The sequence below is a fragment of the Girardinichthys multiradiatus genome, chromosome 7 (assembly GCF_021462225.1).
Source record: "Girardinichthys multiradiatus isolate DD_20200921_A chromosome 7, DD_fGirMul_XY1, whole genome shotgun sequence".
Lineage (NCBI taxonomy): Eukaryota > Metazoa > Chordata > Actinopteri > Cyprinodontiformes > Goodeidae > Girardinichthys > Girardinichthys multiradiatus.
Window position 1 is genome coordinate 31,328,851 of NC_061800.1, and position 19,544 is coordinate 31,348,394.

The window sequence follows — 19,544 nt, forward strand, 5'->3', positions numbered from 1 at the left end:
CGTTTTATAAGTGAGAACGCTGTATAATGCGGCCAGGATACCACCCAAAGGCAGTTTTTAGGGATTTTTAAGACTAATTTCAGAACCCCGCATTTTTCCGCATTTTTAGTCCGCTTTTCTGGTCATTGAACGCCGCTTTTTACATTATATGGCGTTCAATGACCTGAACGCCGTTTTTTTCGCTGCTTGATGACATCTATTAGGCCGTCTAAAACGGCGTTTTAAATTCTGCAGGGGCCTGCCCATACTTTTTTTGTCCATTTAATTTAAACTGTAGCCACCCAATAAGAGAAGTAGAACTGCAGACCACACTAATTCATCACACATCAAGGTGCTGCAAAGATATTTTATGTATTTTTTGGCGGACTTCAAATATAATGCAGCATTCAGTGTCAGTCGATGCTTATGAACTCATCTCATTATTCATTTAGTCTTTAATATCCAATAAAGCAAATTAAATCCATAACAGCTTTGTCTAAAACAAGTGAAGAGCAACATGAATTGTTTTAATCCTAGTTGTGTCTGTAGTACTTATATCAATCACTAGAGGGCACTCACACGAGCTATTTTATTCACAGAAAAATGATACTAGAATCCTCAATCTATGTGCTGGCCTGTAGAAATGACTGAACAACACGCCTATCACAAAACATCATTAAATGAAAAAATCATTGTCACCTTTACTGCCTGTTTTTCTTTCTTTTTCACAGTAAATATCAGAGATAGAGGGACTGTGTAATCTCACATCTTTATTGTCAGCGGACTACCATCGACATGGATTTCCTATACATGCAACAAAACAATCATATTTGTTTTCACTTATTTTGTATTTCATACAACTCGGAAATGTTTCTAATAAATTAATCAATACTACAAAAATAACTGATTATTATCTTTTTATATTTTCCTTAATTTCTTTTAATAGTCACAAATTTCTTTAAATCACTAACAGCACTGACATTTTACCAACAACTTTTCAATCAAGACCAGGCTTCACAAAAAGGCCCCCACTTCCTTTCTTGTTGTTCCCAGGTACTGATAGTGGAGTCCTATGAGAACCTGGGTGTTCCCCTGAAAAATAAACTGAATTGGAGTCCAAACACTTGTGCTCTTTATAGGAAGGGTCAGAGCAGACTCTACCTGCTAACGAGACTGAAATCTTTTGGAGTGCAGATGATGCTCCTGAAGACCCTTGATTCTGTGGTGGCATCAGCCATCTTCTTTGGTGTAGTATGATGGAGCAGCATCTTACCTGCAGCTGAGAGGAAGCGGTTTGTTAAGCTCATCAGGAAGGCCAGCTGTGTCTTAGGAATCCCCCTGAATACAGTGCTTGGGGTGGGAGATAAAATCACGTAAGAAAAAATACCATCACTGCTAGACAATGTTGCCCACGCCATACATGAAGCTATTGCTGAACTAGAGAGCTCCTTTAGTGAAAGATTGCTGGACCCTAAGTGCACAAAGGAGTGTTAATGCAGATCTTTCTTCTCAGTAGTTTTTACATTAATGCCGATATTGCATAGTTTTTATCTGCTCAATTCGTGTTTACATTGATGCTGTCACTAGTGTCAACTGACTATGCTGCACACTTAATTTAATTAATCTGGGTATGCCATTTTGATAACCGCACAGTATTTATGCTGGTTTTTTTTTCTCCTCTCCTGTAAAGCCTATTCTAACTTTTTGTGACTCCTGTTTTTCTGAATCGGTTCTTATAGCTTTTAGTGAAGTAACTTTTTTCCATAGTTTTAGTGATGTGTGAATATGTTTGCTTTCACTGCCTTTTGCTTTGTCACACACCTAAACTTCTCCACTGTGGGACAATAAAGGGTTTCTATTATCCTCAACATTGCATCCATCAAAATCATCATTCCTAATCATCACTCGTATGTTTCTTGGAAAATGCAAACAACATATTATTTTTTTTATTGTGAAAGGTACTTTAGAGACTCTTAATGAAAGTGATTACAGAAGCCTTTCATTTTAACATCAAGGTTTTCTTTTGTATAGTATTTTATTATAATTCTGGTAAAACATGGGTTTCTGAAAAAATATTACTGTCAAACTTATGCTTATCTTGTAGAAAATCCCAAAAATTAGGTGTCGGCATTAAACTATTGTTTTGACATCACTTCTCTTACCTAACTTGTAAGACGTTTTTTTATTACCTTCAAGAGAAGCAGTGGCATCAATTATCTTTTTGTAGATGACCTGAATGTTTGCCTTTTCAGGAGTTCCTTTCAGTTTAATGCACACTTTACAATCTCATGTCCATGAGGACTGTATTCTTACACACAGATGCAATCCATGTATGCAAATCCATGTCGATGGTTGTCTGCTGACAATAAAAATGCGAGGTCATGCAGTGCCTCTATGTCTGATATTTACTATTAACAAGACAAAGAAAGAAAACCATGCAGTAAGTGACAATGATTTTATCATTTTATTATGTTTTCTGTGTGTTGTTCTGTCATTTCTGCATGCCAGCGCAAAGATTAAGGATTCTTCTCAAAAACTACTCAGTTAATCAATAACTGTTTATCTGAATTTAAAGTAACTAATTTTTGCTGCAGTACACAGCAAAAATTAGAGCTTGTTACTGTTCTAAGCTGCATGCCCTAAATCCAACAAAGGGGGGATATTTGCTGGAAAACGAGGGCAATTGTGTGTGATTTATATAAAGTTGGACAATGTTTTTACCAAATGTATCATGTTTCAATGGACACCATTAGTTTAAATGTAAAAATATGTTAGACATTACATCGCTTAAAGTTAAGTCTGCTGGCATGATAAATGCATCTTCCTGTGAACAGTTATTTATTTCATTGTAGTAAAGCAGGTTTAAAGCACATGAATTTGTGATTTAAAAGAAATCCACACTTACATAAATGGAAATGTTAAACATTAAAATTTATTTTAATTATGCTCTCTCCACAAAGCACATTTGTTTTAACATCAGGTGTGTGTCCCCCATCAATAAAGGATAGAACACCTTTTCATTTAGTGCTTTGGTTTAGTTATAGTTCAGATCAATATGGATTCTATGCAGAAGATAAAGCAGGATAATTCAGTTTATTTGTTTAACATAATAACCAACTTATATATTTCACCTGTTCTTTACTGAATTAGTGTTCAGATCTTTCTAGATGGAGTTTAAAGAATAAGCAGATAAAGGCAATAGATGGATGAACCTTGATACATTAGCAAGAGTGCAGTAATAAAACAAACAAAAGTGTGCAGGTGACTTTTTATACTGATTTCAACAATGCAGACCACAATAATATCACTTATATTTTTAGCAATAAGCTAAACAAAAGAGTAACAAATGAAACAAATGAGACAAGCAGAGCTATTTTTTTTATTTTAGTCAAAGTTTTCCAATAGGCTGCTGATAATTCAAACAGGAGATAAGAAACTATTAATGCTTCAACATTTTATAAACAGGAAAGAAAACCACCAAGTTTATCATGTTCTATCTGCATATTAAAATAATTAAAGGAAAGGTAATAATTTGTACCGAATTGTCCTCCAACAAGGCATGCGGTTAAAACCTCCAGAAACTGCTAGGACGAGGAGGATCCTGCTTTTTAAGCACCAGAAAGGTGCAACATTAATATGTTGTGCTGGAAACTGAAAAGGGTGGAATCAGTGTAAGAGGCTGGAAACTCAGCCTTAAGAGAAAACGTTACATTTACTCAATTTCCAGGAATCTAAATTAGGTTTTAAGCTTGTTAATCTTTGTGGAAAATCTATATACTGAAACTGAAACAGTTTGTGTGTTTATTACTGAGTAACAAAAGAGGTGAAGCATTCTCTGTATCAGGAAATGACAGGGAGAAGTACTAAAGAAAAGTACTGAGAGTAATAATACACTTTAAGAGAACTGCTACAATCTTCATCAGTAATATTATTAACTAAAGAACCAACTATGGTCAGAGCCCTGATTTAAGCCAAAATGCATACAGGTGTTTCAGTAAGGGACCAGTATAATAGGATCAATATGGTTAAAACATGGAATAATAATAATTATAACAATAACATATTAATAATAACATTTTACTTTCTGTTGGCCCCTCCTTGAACCACCACCTTAACGTGGTGGAGGGGTTTGAGTGCTCAAATGATCCTAGAGGCTATGTTGTCTGGGGCCTAAATGCCCCTGGTAGGGTCTCCCATGGCAAACAGTGATGGGTCAGACAAAGAGTGGTTCAAGAATCCCTCATGAAGAAAAGAATATCGAGGCACGTGACGTCGCCCGGTACGGCAGAGCCGGGGTCCCACCCTGTAGCCAGGCCTGGGGTCGGGACTCGTCGGAGAGCGCCTGGTGGCCGGGTTGCTCCTCGCGGGACCCGGCCGGGCCAAGCCCGAACGAGAGACGCGAGGCCATCCCCCAGTGGGCCCACCACCTGCAGGGGGAACCTTGAGGGACCGGTGCAAAGAGGATTGGGTGGCGGACGAAGGTGGAGACCTCAGCGGCCCGATCCCCGGATGCTTAGGCTGGCTCTAGGGACATGGAATGTCACCTCGCTGGGGGGGAAGGAGCCTGAGCTTGTGCGGGAGGTCGAGAGATATCGACTAGAAATAGTCGGGCTTGCCTCCACGCAAAGCATGGGCTCTGGAACCCATCTCCTTGAGAGGGGTTGGACTCTGTTCTACTCTGGAGTGGCCCACGGGGAGAGGCGGCGGGCTGGTGTGGGTTTGCTTGTTGCCCCCCAGCTCAGCCGTCTCGTGTTGGGGTTTACCCCAGTGGATGAGAGGGTCGTATCCCTGCGCCTTCGGGTTGGGGAGAGGTCTCTGACTATCATTTCAGCCTACGGGCCGAGTGGCAGTGCGGAGTACCCGGCCTTCTTGGCGTCCCTGTCGGGGGTGCTGGATAGTGCCCCTCCCGGGGACTCCATTATTCTGCTGGGGGACTTCAACGCCCACGTGGGGAAAGACAGTGACACCTGGAGAGGCGTGGTCGGGAGGAATGGCCTCCCCGATCTGAATCCGAGTGGTGTTTTGTTACTGGACTTTTGTGCTAGTCACGGATTGTCCATAACAAACACCATGTTCAAACATAAAGGTGTCCATCAGTGGACTTGGCACCAGGACACCCTAGGCAGGAGGTCGATGATCGACTTTGTTGTCGTATCATCAGATCTTCGGCCGCATGTTTTGGACACTCGGGTGAAGAGAGGGGCTGAGCTGTCCACCGATCATCACCTGGTGGTGAGTTGGATCCGCTGGAGGAGGAGAAAGCCAGTCAGACTTGGCAGGCCCAAGCGCATAGTGAGGGTCTGCTGGGAACGTCTGGCGGAGCCCTCGGCCAGGGATGTATTCAACTCCCACCTCCGGGAGAGCTTCGACCAGATCCCGGGGGATGTTGGAGACATAGAGTCCGAGTGGACCATGTTCTCTGCATCTATTGTTGATGCTGCTGCCCGTAGCTGTGGCCGTAAGGTCTGCGGTGCCTGTCGCGACGGCAATCCCAGAACCCGGTGGTGGACACCGGCAGTAAGGGATGCTGTTAAGCTGAAGAAGGAGTCCTATCGGCTGTGGTTGGCTTGTGGGACTCCTGAGGTGTCTGACGGGTACCGTGAGGCCAAGCGTGCTGCGGCCCGGGCTGTGGCAGAGGCAAAAACACGGGCCTGGGAGGAGTTCGGTGAGGCCATGGAGAAGGACTACCGGTTGGCCTCGAAGCGATTCTGGCAAACCGTCCGTCGCCTCAGGAGGGGGAAGCAGTGCTTCGCCAACACTGTTTATAGTGGGGGCGGGAGACTGCTGACCTCGACTGAGGACATTATCGGGCGGTGGAAGGAGTACTTCGAGGATCTCCTCAATCCTGCCATCACGCATTCCGTGGTGGAAACAGAGGCTGGGGACTCGGGGTTGGACTCTTTCATCACCCAGGCTGAAGTCACCGAGGTGGTTAAAAAGCTCCGCGGTGGCAAGGCTTCGGGGGTGGATGAGATCCGCCCTGAGTACCTCAAGTCTCTGGATGTTGTAGGGCTGTCATGGTTGACACGTCTCTTCAACATTGCGTGGCGGTCGGGGACAGTGCCTCTGGACTGGCAGACTGGGATGGTGGTCCCCCTTCATAAGAAGGGGGACCGGAGGGTATGCTAATATTTTGAGAAGGACCTGTATAAAGCCAATACAACATTTGTTTAATAAAGTCCACCTAACATACCTAGCTTGGCCAGTTCTATCAGGTGGGTTCTGCAGCTTGAACCGAGATTGTGGGGGATGAAGAGGTTTTTGCAGTTTGGCAGCAATATTCTGCAGAATAGATACATTTGTTTAATATGCTTGATATGCTTGTAACAAAAACTAAACGCAGTTTTAGTGACCAAAACTTTATACCTAACAAACAAAATTCCAATCTAGCAGAAATAGAATTATATAAACTGTGAAAAACAATATAGATCGAGACAATCTCCAGACCTAAATCCAATAGAAACCTGATGCGAACTGAGGGAAGAGAGCATACTAGAGGAACAATGCAAAGAGGAATGGTCAAAGGTCTCTCTCTGTATGCTCCAACATGAAATAGAAGAGGACTGTGCTATGCGTAAAAGGGGTGTACAAAAATATAACAGAAGGCATTCTGATAAGTGTGGCACAGGTATGTTAAAGGTATTTTTGTTTCTAACATAGGACTTTTTCCACCTGAATAAGAGCAGTCAAATTAAAGGTTTGACTTTTTAAAACTAAATGTGTGAAAATATATATACTACTGCAATAAAAGATACACATTTAGATTGTAAATAAATGTGGAAGTGCAATATAGTGAAAATACAAACTGCACATAGTAGAAATGCAGCTGAGTTTCAACCAAAACACATTTCTAGAGTGAAACAATAGTTCTAATTATTGAAGCAGCATGCCTTTCATTCCAAACCAGTTAAAAAAAACAACATAAATATAGCAACAGAGATGTCAAACAAACCATAGATCTACCTTGGAAATTCCTTGTTGTCAATCAAGGCAGTATCCTCCTCTTTGTTTGTGAAAGATCTGAAAGATCCATCACTGAGTGGAAGAAGCTGAAGACCCACCAGTTCTCTGTATTGTCCATCACTCAGTATGTATTCCAAAATACAGAGTTTGTCTTCTTTACTGATGTTATGAACACCAGACCTGTGGAGAATCTCTCTGAGGAAGCTGGGGGTCACATGTTTTGGGTTAGTGTGTGCATAGGACTCGATGGCCCTAACTACAGTAGCTGGTAAACTCACAAGATTTTCTCCACAGGAAACCAAAGTCCTTTTAATGGCAGATAATGTCTCAGATTTTGTTGGACCGTTACAGGGTATCACAGCTTCTGATAGAGGGATAAACTGTGTTTCATCTCTGGCAAGAGTGAGAACAGCCATGTTCTCATTGAATAAGTGATGAAAAACCTCCACAGCAATATTGAGCCATTTGTCTTTGTGCTGCATTTGAGTAACATCAGGCCACAGGTTGTACACAGAAGACACAGGAAAAGCAGATTGTTGACAAAGTTGGATGGCATCTTGAATGAGCATCACAGTATGCTTGGGGAAGAACCTCCTTCACTAGCAATTCATTCCACAAAGCATGTTCGTCATGTTTCTGATCTTCTTCTTGCCACTTGATGTGTCTTCTGTTGTCTGTAAGACCAAAGCAGGCATTGACATGAACTGGGAGACCGGTCTTGTTGGATTCGTTGTTTGGTAGAGGGAGAAAACAGCTCAGTCGGCCCTGAAAACAGTCTCTCTGCTCATCAAGGGGGAATGCCAAGTCAACTCTGGGTAAAAAACTCAACTTTTTGGCAAGAAGATCAAGGTTTGGCATTTTGCTCTCTTTCATAGTGTATGTTGTTACAAGCCATTTTGTTTCTTTCTGCTCTTTTGAATTTAGGGTGATGCCTTTGAATCTTGTCAAACCTTCAATGTCATCTTCTTGCTTTAGAAGAAGTTTTGTTTGTTCTGAGAATTTCACTTCAAGCCTGGTGGTAACAGTGCCATCCTCACTAATATGAATCAAGGACACAGAGCTCACATTTTTCAAAAAGAGGAGGTTTAAATCTGCATCTGCAATGAAGCTATCAAAAAGCTCAGCCATTTTATCTGAATCATACAGATTGTCTGAAATCTCTGATGCCTTGTTGCGTAACGGGAACCTGAAAAGTGTCCCAGAGAAGTACTGATTCTCTATGATTTTACACCATTCTTGTTTGCCTACAAGTGAAACTAGGTCTCTGTAGGGTTGAAACTGGTCATTCATCGTCATTAAAGATTCTTGATGTTCTTCATCATCCAATGACCAAAGAAACCCTCCATTTCTTTCTCCAAATATTTTTTCTTGTGGGTCCATTAGGCCAAGGTGCCCTGAGCTGAATATACTTGGTACATCTGTGGGTAAAATGAAAACATGTTTTCCAATTAATTATTCTGTCTAGGTTCTCCTAAAACGCCTTCTAAATTCATATTAATAACTGTACATAATGTAAGTGTGCAACCTAAGATATTCACCTGTGATGTGATAAACAGAGTTGAAGCCAATGCCAAATCTCCCGATTTTGTTTGGGTCGTTGATCTTACCACTTCTTCCTGCCTTTTGAATTCTTTCCCAGTCTTCATCAGTAAATACTGCATTGTTGTAGGCATAAAGAGCAGGACCTATGCAAGACAAAGTTATACATACAATGACTTGGCATACAAAACCAGATACTTTATACCATGTATTTTAAATAACTTGTTTTTTTCCCCTCAGTGTCAGACTAAATGTGTCTTGCTTTAGGTCATTTAGGATTACTAACATTATTTCTATTTGATAAATACCAGAATAATGAAAAACAGACATTTCAGAGATTTTAGAGAAAGTTTACATACACAAAGTTACTACAGATCAGGCCAACAAAGAAGACAGTCACTGTGTGGCACAGGGATGCAGCCATGGTGCTCCAGGACTGTTTTCAGTGCACAGACTGTCTTCAGAGAGGCAGCTACGCACGCTAAGAGGTGGACCTGGAGGAATAAACCTCCAAGTGTAGTCATGATGTCACCACCACTAGGACAGTAACCTGCTTTCCGAACCAGAAAGTCTGGCTGAATACAGAGGTGAGGGCTCTGCTGAAAGCTAGGAATGCTGTGTTCAGGATAGGGGAGGCATCAGCACTTAGAGAGGCGAGAAAAGGACTGCCTGCTGGCGTTGCGAGGGCCAAAGTCACACACGGCCAGAAAATTCAGGGTCATTTTACCACCAACCATGTGGAGGTTCATCAAGTGCATCACATACTACAACACCAGAGTTGCACAATGCCTAAGGAACTTCTCCTTGCCACAGTTGAGTAGGCCTGTCATGATAAACAATGAATCAATTATTTGCATAACTGAAATTTATCGCATGAATAATTAAAATGAGCATGATAATTTCGGTTTGCGTTCTTGTTTGTTTTTCCAGTCTCTTTTTACTAAAGAGACTGGATGACAAAAGTTTCACTCCGGCGCATCGGTCTCCCCTCAGCCCTCCCCTTCTCGTTTAGCGTAGGGAGAAGTGGACCTTTGCGTCAGGTACATGTCAGGTGCATGGTCTTGTTACGTACCTCATAGTGTAAGCAGAAGAGCTCCATGAGGAGCAGCAAGCCGCAGAAACGCTAGTTGAGATTTGGAAGAACACAGATCGTTTCATAGCCGAACGCGACAGCTGTAGTGCGAGAGCAGGAATGTCGCATTTGTTGTAAAACAGTAACAACAAAAAGCGTCAATCAGATGTTGCCAAACTTTTTCATTGGTCGTCATTTAGACTGACAGGGTCAAACAATGTGGTCATAATCTAGTTTTAACCGTCCCTTCATTTATTTTAAAATGATAATAATTAAACATTCGGTGGCATTTATTTTAATTCATTTTAATTTCCGCATGTTCGTGCGTCCTTGGATATATCCGTTTGTCATGTTGGCTTTTTTACATGTTGCACAAACTTTTTCCATCCTTCCTTCTCAGCCAGAAGACCTCCTGCTCCCACAGCTCGCTTGCTCGCTCCGTAGTTGCCAAGGCTGATTACTTGTTCTTCATTTTCCACTGCATCAGTCCCTCTTTTATCAACACCACCGTCATATTTGGGCTTTTTGAAGAAGCTTCGGGACACTCGGCTGCCGGGACATTTTTCTGAGTGAAACCAACGAGGTCATGCATCAAGGTCATACATGCAAGATTTTTTTCATGGGGGCCAAAATCCCCAGCGGTGCTCCTGGTCACCACTATTTAAATGTTTACCACTGTTATTGCCTCACACCTAGTCACAATTTATGTGTTAATCTGTGGTACACATCACCATGGTGATCATCAGGAAGAGTATTGGTGAGAAAACTTTGATGAAATTACTTTGGTTTAAGATTCCAGTGTACTTATAGGGCTTTTTTAATTTATTTAAAAGGTCCTTATGTATAGTTTTGGTTTACCAGCAGAAGCATAAATAACACTTAGGTTTTTGAATACATAAAATGATATTGATCTATGATTAAAGTTTGATATTGAGTGAAATTGAATGTCTGAGAGCAATGCAGTGTGGCTTCAATTCCCCACCTCACCATCTGTGTCGTCAGTTTCCCCCATCTCAAAAACCCGCATATGTGTGGGTCAGAGTTTCAGTAAAGGACCATACATTCCCCCTTAAAGTTTGTTTTTTATACATCACAACCTTTGCATGATGTATCCCAGTTTCAAACCCCGTGTTGTGCGTACAACACGTTTATATATGAGACCCCTGATCTTAGTCCTACAGAAAATCTACGATGCAGGGCTAAAATGTGTTTGTCTTCAAGGTGGCCCACAAACCTGACTTAGTTCCACCAGTTCTGTTAGGAAGAATGGGTCAAACTTCCTTCAAAGAATTTAGTGAGGATACAAAGGTTGTGTATCTTTTTATCCAGGTTTTTGTAAACATCTGGTTTCAACTGTATGTCTCTTCTTTAACACACTTAACCTTGAAACACTAGCATAAACTGATGAAGGTAAAACACAACAAGCATTTGAATGTAGGAAAACCTTTAAAAAAGTACTATTCTCTTGCCGAATATTTGCTAGGAATAACTAGGAATAAAATTTTCATTACTTAATATAATATAATATAATATAATATAATATAATATAATATAATATAATATAATATAAATACCTTGGAATTTTCCCAGCTCATCAGTCCAGAGACTTTCTGTCTTGTAGCTCCTCTTATCATGGATGAAAACAACTTCTGTGGCTTGAGCGTCATCTGCATTTTGAATCAGTTCCTGAACATAAGACAAGGCAAGTTTATTTGTATAGCACATTTCAGTAACAAGACAATTAAAAGTGCTTTACATGATGACAAAAAACATTCACAAAGTAAATTCCAGTGGCATGATAAAGGAAAGGAAAGTAGAGAAAAGTTGGACTACAGATTGAAATTAATGACCTCAACATTTTTGTAAAATCCACTGCCTCGGTGCTATTTGGTCCGTATTTTTTCTTAACATAAGATAAAACATTTTCCCTGAGGAGGAGGCAATTCCTTAGAAATCTTCTGGCCCATTACACGTCTGGGTGATGGTGGAATATTCTTTTAAAACTTGTCCACGTCTGGATCAAAGGTCAAAGCCTTTGTTGGCACTCTGTAACCTTCCCATGAACTATTGTTAGGAGAGCCCAACCACGGTCAGTTGGGTAGGGGTCTTCTGCAGTAAATTGCTTCTCACTGCACACAACAAGGTCTGCCTAGCTCAGTTCTAAGGTGGAAATTCTCATATCACCTTTTGTCCCTATAGAAAACTTTATTATAATTTAAACATTTAATCTAATTAGCAGGACCTTTTTAACTTTTATCATTTTAAATATTTTGTAATTTTTGATTTTTAGGTCTTTGGTTATATAGTGTGTTAATTTTTTGCACTCGATGCTTTTACGCCCATATTTTCTTAACATAAAATCAAATGTTTCTCCTTGGAGAGGATGTAACTCCATAGAACAGTTCTGACCGATTATGTCTCTCGATAATGGGGGAATATTGCCTCTAAAACTGGTCTATACCTTCGTCCTAACTTCCTCTAGGAGAGCCAGGCTCAGCCATAGTCTGTCGGGGAGGTTTTTTTTACAATGAACTACTTCTCACTGTGGACAGCGATGTCCTTCACGCTATGTTCAACAGTGGAAAATTCTGATAAACCTTTAACCCCACTGGAAACTTTTACAAATATGTTTTAGTTAATGGTTTACAAAAGCAATGGGATTTTAACCTTGATTTAAAAGAACTAAGGGATTAAACATTTCTGGTTTCCTGCAAATTTGTTCCAGATTAGTGGAACATAAGAACTGAAACTGCATCTCCATATTTGGTTCTGGGGAGGCAAAGTAGACTTGAACTAGAAGACCAGGGAGGTCTGGAAGTTTGACACAACAGCAATAGATCTTTAATGCATTTTGGTTCTAAGCCATTCAGTGACTTAAAAACAAACAGGAGAATTCTAATGTTTATTCTCTGAGTTACAGGGAGACAGTGTAAGTATTTTAAAAATAGATCGATGTGAACTTAGATATATGACTGTTAAGAAGGCCTAGCGTAGCAAACCTTGCCCTACAACTTTACATTTTCAACAATAAAACCTTTCTATTATGTCTTCTGAAGATATATACTCAAGACTACTAGTACAAGTCAATAGCTGAAATCAACAAGGGAGCTTTCATCACTCTGTCTAGCATTTTATGCTAGTTTTTTGCTAACATTTCAATATTTTTGTAAAAATTATTTCAACATGTTGGGACCCACATCCATGGAAACAACGTGAAAGGCCAGTACAGACTTTCCTGGAACTTTCAAAATAAATTGCATTAACCTGCTTCCGGCAGAGCCAGGAAACGGGGTAGCTACGGACTTCCTGTGACGTCACTGTCCAAATAAAAGCACCGCTCTTGCTACATCCTGCCTCTTCCACACGGCCTCCAGAGGGACCGGATAGGGGGGACAGCGCGCTAATGTCTCTTTGCTGGCAAAAAGACATAAACTCTTCAAACTGGATCCAAGGGTGTCATAAGATCATGCGATCATATGCACAAGATAATTACAAATGAATCACTGTCTGTGTATCCGGTAGATTCATTCATGAACGGGGTAATCAAGGTACAAGCATTTCTTGTCTGTTCTCTCTGAGATCTGCAGAAGCGAACTGTTTCCAGAGAGTTCCCAGCACGACGTCGAGTGCAGCAGTTTCCCAAAGAAGGACAGCGGCCCCGCATCACCGTGGTTACGGTAACGTGCAATGTGGTCAGCGGACAGAACGGGCCGCCAAGCCACAGCTCCGTAGGTAAGCTGGAAGCTAACCCTTTGTTCACAGAGCTTTCTTCAAACTTCGTCGTCACCCGGACAACTCCTAAGCACACGGTTCATGAGGTTAGGTTTTGGGCAAAGAGGAGTTTTATTGAAATGATCTAAACGTTTTTCATTTTATGAAGTTTGGTTTTGTTTGTCTGAAACTCAGTTATCTTGGTGCGGCACATGCGCTCAGCTTTGTGTTCTGTGTTTGTGTGTTTTTAAAGTTAAGACAAACTTTATTTAAAGGGTGATTTTAAACAAGATCGGCCATAACGCGCCGTCCACGCTCATGCATTTTAACCCTTTTTATTGACTGTATTTTAAAGGTGTGTGTTTGATTCTAGTGCTAGGATATCAGCTTCTTTTGTTAGCTTTAACTGCTAACGGCTTAGGACATGTGCTTGCTGCTAAAGAATATTTACCCAGAAAGGTTGTTAGTTTTCAAGCTAGTAAATAATAGTCCCTAAACATTATTTTACTAAATCTGATAACTGAGTAAACACCATTAAGCCCAATTTCTCCAGAAAGATTTGGCTCTTTTCCAAACTATTCCCTTAATTATATTTCTTTAAATATTATTTTAATAAACAAAGGCAGCTAATGCGACACCGTTGAGAATTAGTCATCCAGAAGGTTGGTTTTATTCAGCAGATCATTCTTTAAAACATTATTTTATTAAAATAATATTTTATCTGATCTTGCATTGTGAATGGTTGTCTAAAGGTTTGCTGATTATTGCCTAAGTTGGTTCCAAGACTAACTTAACTTAACTTCCAGATAATCCTTGGTTCTCAAACATAAACATTGCATGATAATGTTGCATCAGTTATTCAGTCATGGTTTCAATCATCTTTAATCAACTTGTTTATATTGTACATAGCTCATTAGTCTTCATTATTCTTTAATTCTGCTTGGTAGTTTAGTTGGATTGTTTTAGCTTAGTAAAGAGTTTGTTGATTGAAATATGTTTGACTTTGAGTTGACTTATTTTTGTCAATAAATTCTTGTATTTTAAGAAATTGTGTGAATTCATTCCATGTGTGTGCAGAGTTTTGCTGTTCAATAATGTCAGAGCTTGGCTCACCCTTTTGATTTTGGCCTATTACCACTGCCTTACTAGGCTGGTATTCACAGGACCACCCTTAACAGACCAAAATATTATTTGATAAAATATTAATATTAAATATGAAATAATTTTCTCAGATTTGTAATCACAACAAACAAAATGCAGATGTTGGCTCAAAATCTAAGGCTTTTTGCAAAAGTTTTGAGACGCTCAGCACTGTACATGAAGTTTTCCGCATTTTATTTTTGGTGGCTTAATCTATTGCATGCTAAATTAAATGAAAACCATTTTTCTAAGGTTTTTTCTATTAGTTTGTCTCATATCACAATGTTTTCAAGGTGATTTGCTGTGCATACATTCTGGATGTAGAATCAGGTCGTACATGATTATGATTTTGTGAAAGGTTGAAAAAGTGGGAACAGTCTCGGAAAACTAATCCACACTAGCAAAGCCTTAGGCTCTATGTAGAAGAAGCCTTTAAGAAGTAATTCTAAAAGTCCAGAGATGTGACGAGATCTAATATATATATATCATAATTGGGGAAATTCCTTCAGTATATCATGCTTTTGCCTGGCAGCTTCATACCAGTTTTCTTAGCTGAGTGACAAACAGAGAAAGCATTTTTTACAATCAGAATTTAAGAATCAAACAAACCTTCAAAATTTGTCCACCATCTGGATATCGGCGCAGAATATCTTTCAGGTAGTCAAGGAATGGTGGTGCTGTAGCCCCAAAGGACCTCATAAGAAAAATAACAGTGAGAAATGTTATAATTTAAACGGACACATTTTGAGTACACTTTACCATTTCAGTTTATCTTTTCAAATCCAAACAGTGACATTTAGAATGTAAAAAAGTTTTTGAGTTTGGTTTAGTTTAGATACCCCAAAAAATAATAAAAACTTTTCAAGACATCTCCAAAATAGTTAGAACACCACAAAAATGTATTAAAATAATTGATATGCTGTAAGAAAAAAACCATTTATCAAATTCAGCTATCAGATGCTGGTTTAGTTACTAGCAGCAATGCAACATGTCACTCAAATGGAACATGTAATTCATGTCAATACAAGACAGGTGAAATAAGACCCATTATTAGATTGTAGTTACTGTATTTTTTTGAGTTTCTCAGTAAATTAGAATTATTTCTGATATGCAAAACATATCCCAAATTAAAAAAAAAAATATATATATATATATATATATATAATAAAAACAAATTCATAGGGATTTAATCATCTACAGTCCATGATGTCATCAAAAGAATCTGGAGAAATCTCTGGGGTCAAAAACCACGGGAGTTCAGAAACACTTCAGAAAACCAGTGTCAGTTAAAACAACCCATCACTACAACTGCAAGTTAAATCTCTACCATACTATGCAATAGCCATATCTCAACAACACCCAGAAACGCTGGCCGGGTTCTCTGTGGCCGAGCTGGCATAACTACACCTACTTCCAAGGTGCATAAAGATCTGGTAAATGACCCTGATGAAGGCCACAAGCAAAAATATGTTGGTCTGTTAGGAAAGTTGGTTTGTGAGTATTCTCTGTATGTGAAGTAGTGCTGTCGACAAAAATTGCAAACTTGTAAAAGTACTACTGATGAAAAATTGTTATCATTATTCACACCGTACTTTAAGCTCTGTAGTGATCCTAAGTTATAACAAACCTTTTTAGATCATTCCAACTGAATGGTGGCGCAGTTGGTAGCACTGCTGCCTTGCAGCACGAAGGTCCTGGGTATATAATTTCGGGGAGAACTTGCAAACTCTCCCCGTGCATGCGTGGGTCCTCTCCGGGTACTCCGACTTTCTCCCACAGTGCAAAAACACGACTGTTAGGTTGATTGGTCTCTTTACATTGCCCTTAGGTGTGAATAAATGTGTTCATGGTTGTGTGTCTGTGTTGCCCTGCGATGGACCGGCAACTTGTCCAGGGTGTACCCCGCCTACTGCTCATAGACTGCTGGAGATAGGCACCAGCTCCCCTGCTTGGAAGGTTATCTTGTTTTATTGTGCTACACAGAGTGAAATGATCTTACAAATGATTTACATGCTCTTGTTCTGCCAACTGCTTAGTGATGTAAAGGTCTAACTAATGAAAAATAAAAAAAACCCACTGGACTGAAGGTGAGCATTGGAAGGAGTTATTTATTTATTTTTTGTTTTCACTGTAAGCTCTGCCACAGCCCGGGCCGCAGCACGCTTGGCCTCACGGTACCCGTCAGCCGCCTCAGGAGTCCCACAAGCCAACCACAGCCGATAGGACTCCTTCAGCTTAACAGCATCCCTTACTGCCGGTGTCCACCACCGGGTTCTGGGATTGCCGCCACAACAGGCACCGCAGACCTTACGGCCGCAGCTATGGGCAGCAGCATCGACAATAGATGCAGAGAACATGGTCCACTCTGAGTCTATGTCTCCAACATCCCCCGGGATCTGGCCCGGGCTGTGGCAGAGGCAAAAACTCGGGCCTGGGAAGAGTTCGGTGAGGCCATGGAGAAGGACTACCGGTTGGCCTCGAAGCGATTCTGGCAAACCGTCCGACGCCTCAGGAGGGGGAAGCAGTGCTCTGCCAACACTGTTTATAGTGGGGGCGGGAGACTGCTGACCTCGACTGAGGACATTATCGGGCGGTGGAAGGAGTACTTCGAGGATCTCCTCAATCCTGCCATCACGCATTCCGTGGTAGAAACAGAGGCTGGGGACTCGGGGTTGGACTCTTTCATCACCCAGGCTGAAGTCACCGAGGTGGTTAAAAAGCTCCGCGGTGGCAAGGCTTCGGGGGTGGATGAGATCCGCCCTGAGTACCTCAAGTCTCTGGATGTTGTAGGGCTGTCATGGTTAACACGCCTCTTCAACATTGCGTGGCGGTCGGGGACAGTGCCTCTGGACTGGCAGACTGGGGTGGTGGTCCCCCTTTGGACCGGAGGGTGTGTTCCAACTACAGGGGGATCACACTCCTCAGCCTCCCTGGTAAGGCCTACGCCAGGGTATTGGAGAGGAGAGTCCGACCGATAGTCGAACCTCGGCTTCAGGAGGAACAGTGTGGTTTTCGTCCCAGCCGTGGAACACTGGACCAGCTCTATACCCTCTACAGGGTGCTCGAGGGTTCATGGGAGTTTGCCCAACCGGTTCACATGTGTTTTGTGGACCTGGAGAAGGCATTCGACTGTGTCCCTCGTGATGCCCTGTGGGGGGTGCTCCAGGAGTATGGAATCGGGGGCCCTTTATTAGGGGCCATCCGGTCCCTGTACGAGCGGAGCAGGAGTTTGGTCCGCATTGCCGGCACTAAGTCGGACCTGTTCCCAGTGCATGTTGGACTCCGGCAGGGCTGCCCTTTGTCGCCGGTCCTGTTCATAACTTTTATGGACAGGATTTCTAGACGCAGCCAAGGGCCGGAGGGGGTCTGGTTTGGGGACCAGTGGATTTCGTCTCTTCTTTTTGCGGATGAAGTGGTCCTGCTGGCCCCCTCTAGCCAAGACCTACAGCATGCGCTGTGGCGGTTCGCAGCCGAGTGGGAAGCGGCTGGGATGAGGATCAGCTCCTCCAAGTCCGAGGCCATGGTACTCGACCGGAAAAGGGTGGCTTGTCCTCTTCAGGTTGGAGGGGAGTTCCTGCCTCAAGTGGAGGAGTTTAAGTATCTCGGGGTCTTGTTCACGAGTGAGGGAAGAATGGAGCGGGAGATCGACAGACGGATCGGTGCAGCTGCCACAGTAATGGGGGCGCTGTGCCGGTCCATTGTGGTGAAGAGAGAGCTGAGCCGAAAAGCAAAGCTCTCAATTTACTGGTCGGTCTACGTTCCTACCCTCACCTATGGCCATGAACTTTGGGTCATGACCGAAAGAACGAGATCACGGATACAAGCGGCTGAAATGAGCTTCCTCTGTAGGGTGGCCGGGCACTCCCTTAGAGATAGGGCGAGGAGCTCGGCCATCCGGGAGGGGCTCGGAGTAGAGCCGCTGCTCCTCCACATCGAGAGGAGCCAGTTGAGGTGGCTCGGGCATCTATACCGGATGCCTCCTGGACGCCTTCCTCGGGAGGTGTTCCAGGCACGTCCCACCGGGAGGAGGCCCAGGGGACGGCCCAGGACACGCTGGAGGGACTATGTCTCTCGGCTGGCCTGGGAACGCCTTGGGCTCCCCCTGGAGGAACTGGAGGAGGTGTCTGGAGAGAGGGACGTCTGGGCGTCTCTGCTGAGTCTGCTGCCCCCGCGACCCGGTCCTGGATAAGCGGAAGACGACGAACGAACGAACGAACTTTAAGCTCTCTTTTGAATTTACACTAAATCTTTTCAATTTTCATAATAGAAAAAAAACTGTTTTATTCAGAAAATCCTTATGGTTCTTTTAACAGACTGATCAACACACCTCACTTAGCCAGAGGAGGCAAAATTCAAGATCATCTCTGACAGTGATCCAGGCTGATCTGGTTGCTGTTCTAGAGGCACTGCATATGAAAAATAAATGCAAATCTTACCGGGATTTATTCCTGGTCTTCTCACTCATCCTTTTTAGGTTGGTTGCTGGAACTGATTATAATAATGAAATGCAATATAAACGATTTAAGTTGGCAACAGCAAAACATAAAACAAATACATGAATTACCAACCTGGGTTAATAAAATTAAGTCTTTATTTCTATTAGTACACATTTTGATTACATTAACCATTTACAGTGGTGATAACTACAGTCAGTTGCCATCAACTGATATTTTGGCATTGAACGGTCTATAAAGTGTAACACAACTGTTATTCTTTACGTATACATAAGTTGAGGTGTATATAAAAAGTTATGGATTTCCAGTTTAATAATCCATTTTACCTTGGCCGCATCAGCGCAGGTTATCACCAGCTCGTCTGGTCTTACTGATATTGTTTTAGTCCAATATAAAAGCTGGTGATATCCAACCTCCAAATACACCTGGCGCTTCCGGGACGGTTAAACTTTAATTTAGTCATGAACGATTTCAGCAGAAACGAAACAACGGACGCAGATGACCGCATGGAAGGTCGCGCTTCCTCCAATCTCCGCAATATAACGAAATTGACAGACAAAAACTCCCTCCGGCTTTTTGAACCCAGCACAATTAGACCATGTTGCATTTTTAGTGTACAGTCTCTTTAACGCCCGCCAGTCTGTCTAGTTGCTCCGCCGCTCGCTAGATGATGCTGCAGCCCTGTT

General features: G+C 42.0%; 1 protein-coding gene across 1 annotated transcript; it reads right to left on the reverse strand.

Moving 5' to 3' along the window:
- Positions 1 to 7,524: 7,524 nt before the first annotated feature.
- On the reverse strand, positions 7,525 to 19,361 carry LOC124870861 (sacsin-like; the record flags this gene model as incomplete). The annotated part of the gene is made up of 6 exons (XM_047369688.1): positions 19,185 to 19,361; positions 18,841 to 18,892; positions 15,014 to 15,098; positions 11,128 to 11,239; positions 8,481 to 8,627; positions 7,525 to 8,360 (listed from the first exon to the last, which is right to left on the reverse strand). Coding segments are annotated over exons 2-6 (1,209 nt in total), but the record flags the coding sequence as incomplete, so codon positions are not given.
- Between the last annotated feature and the right edge of the window lie 183 nt (positions 19,362 to 19,544).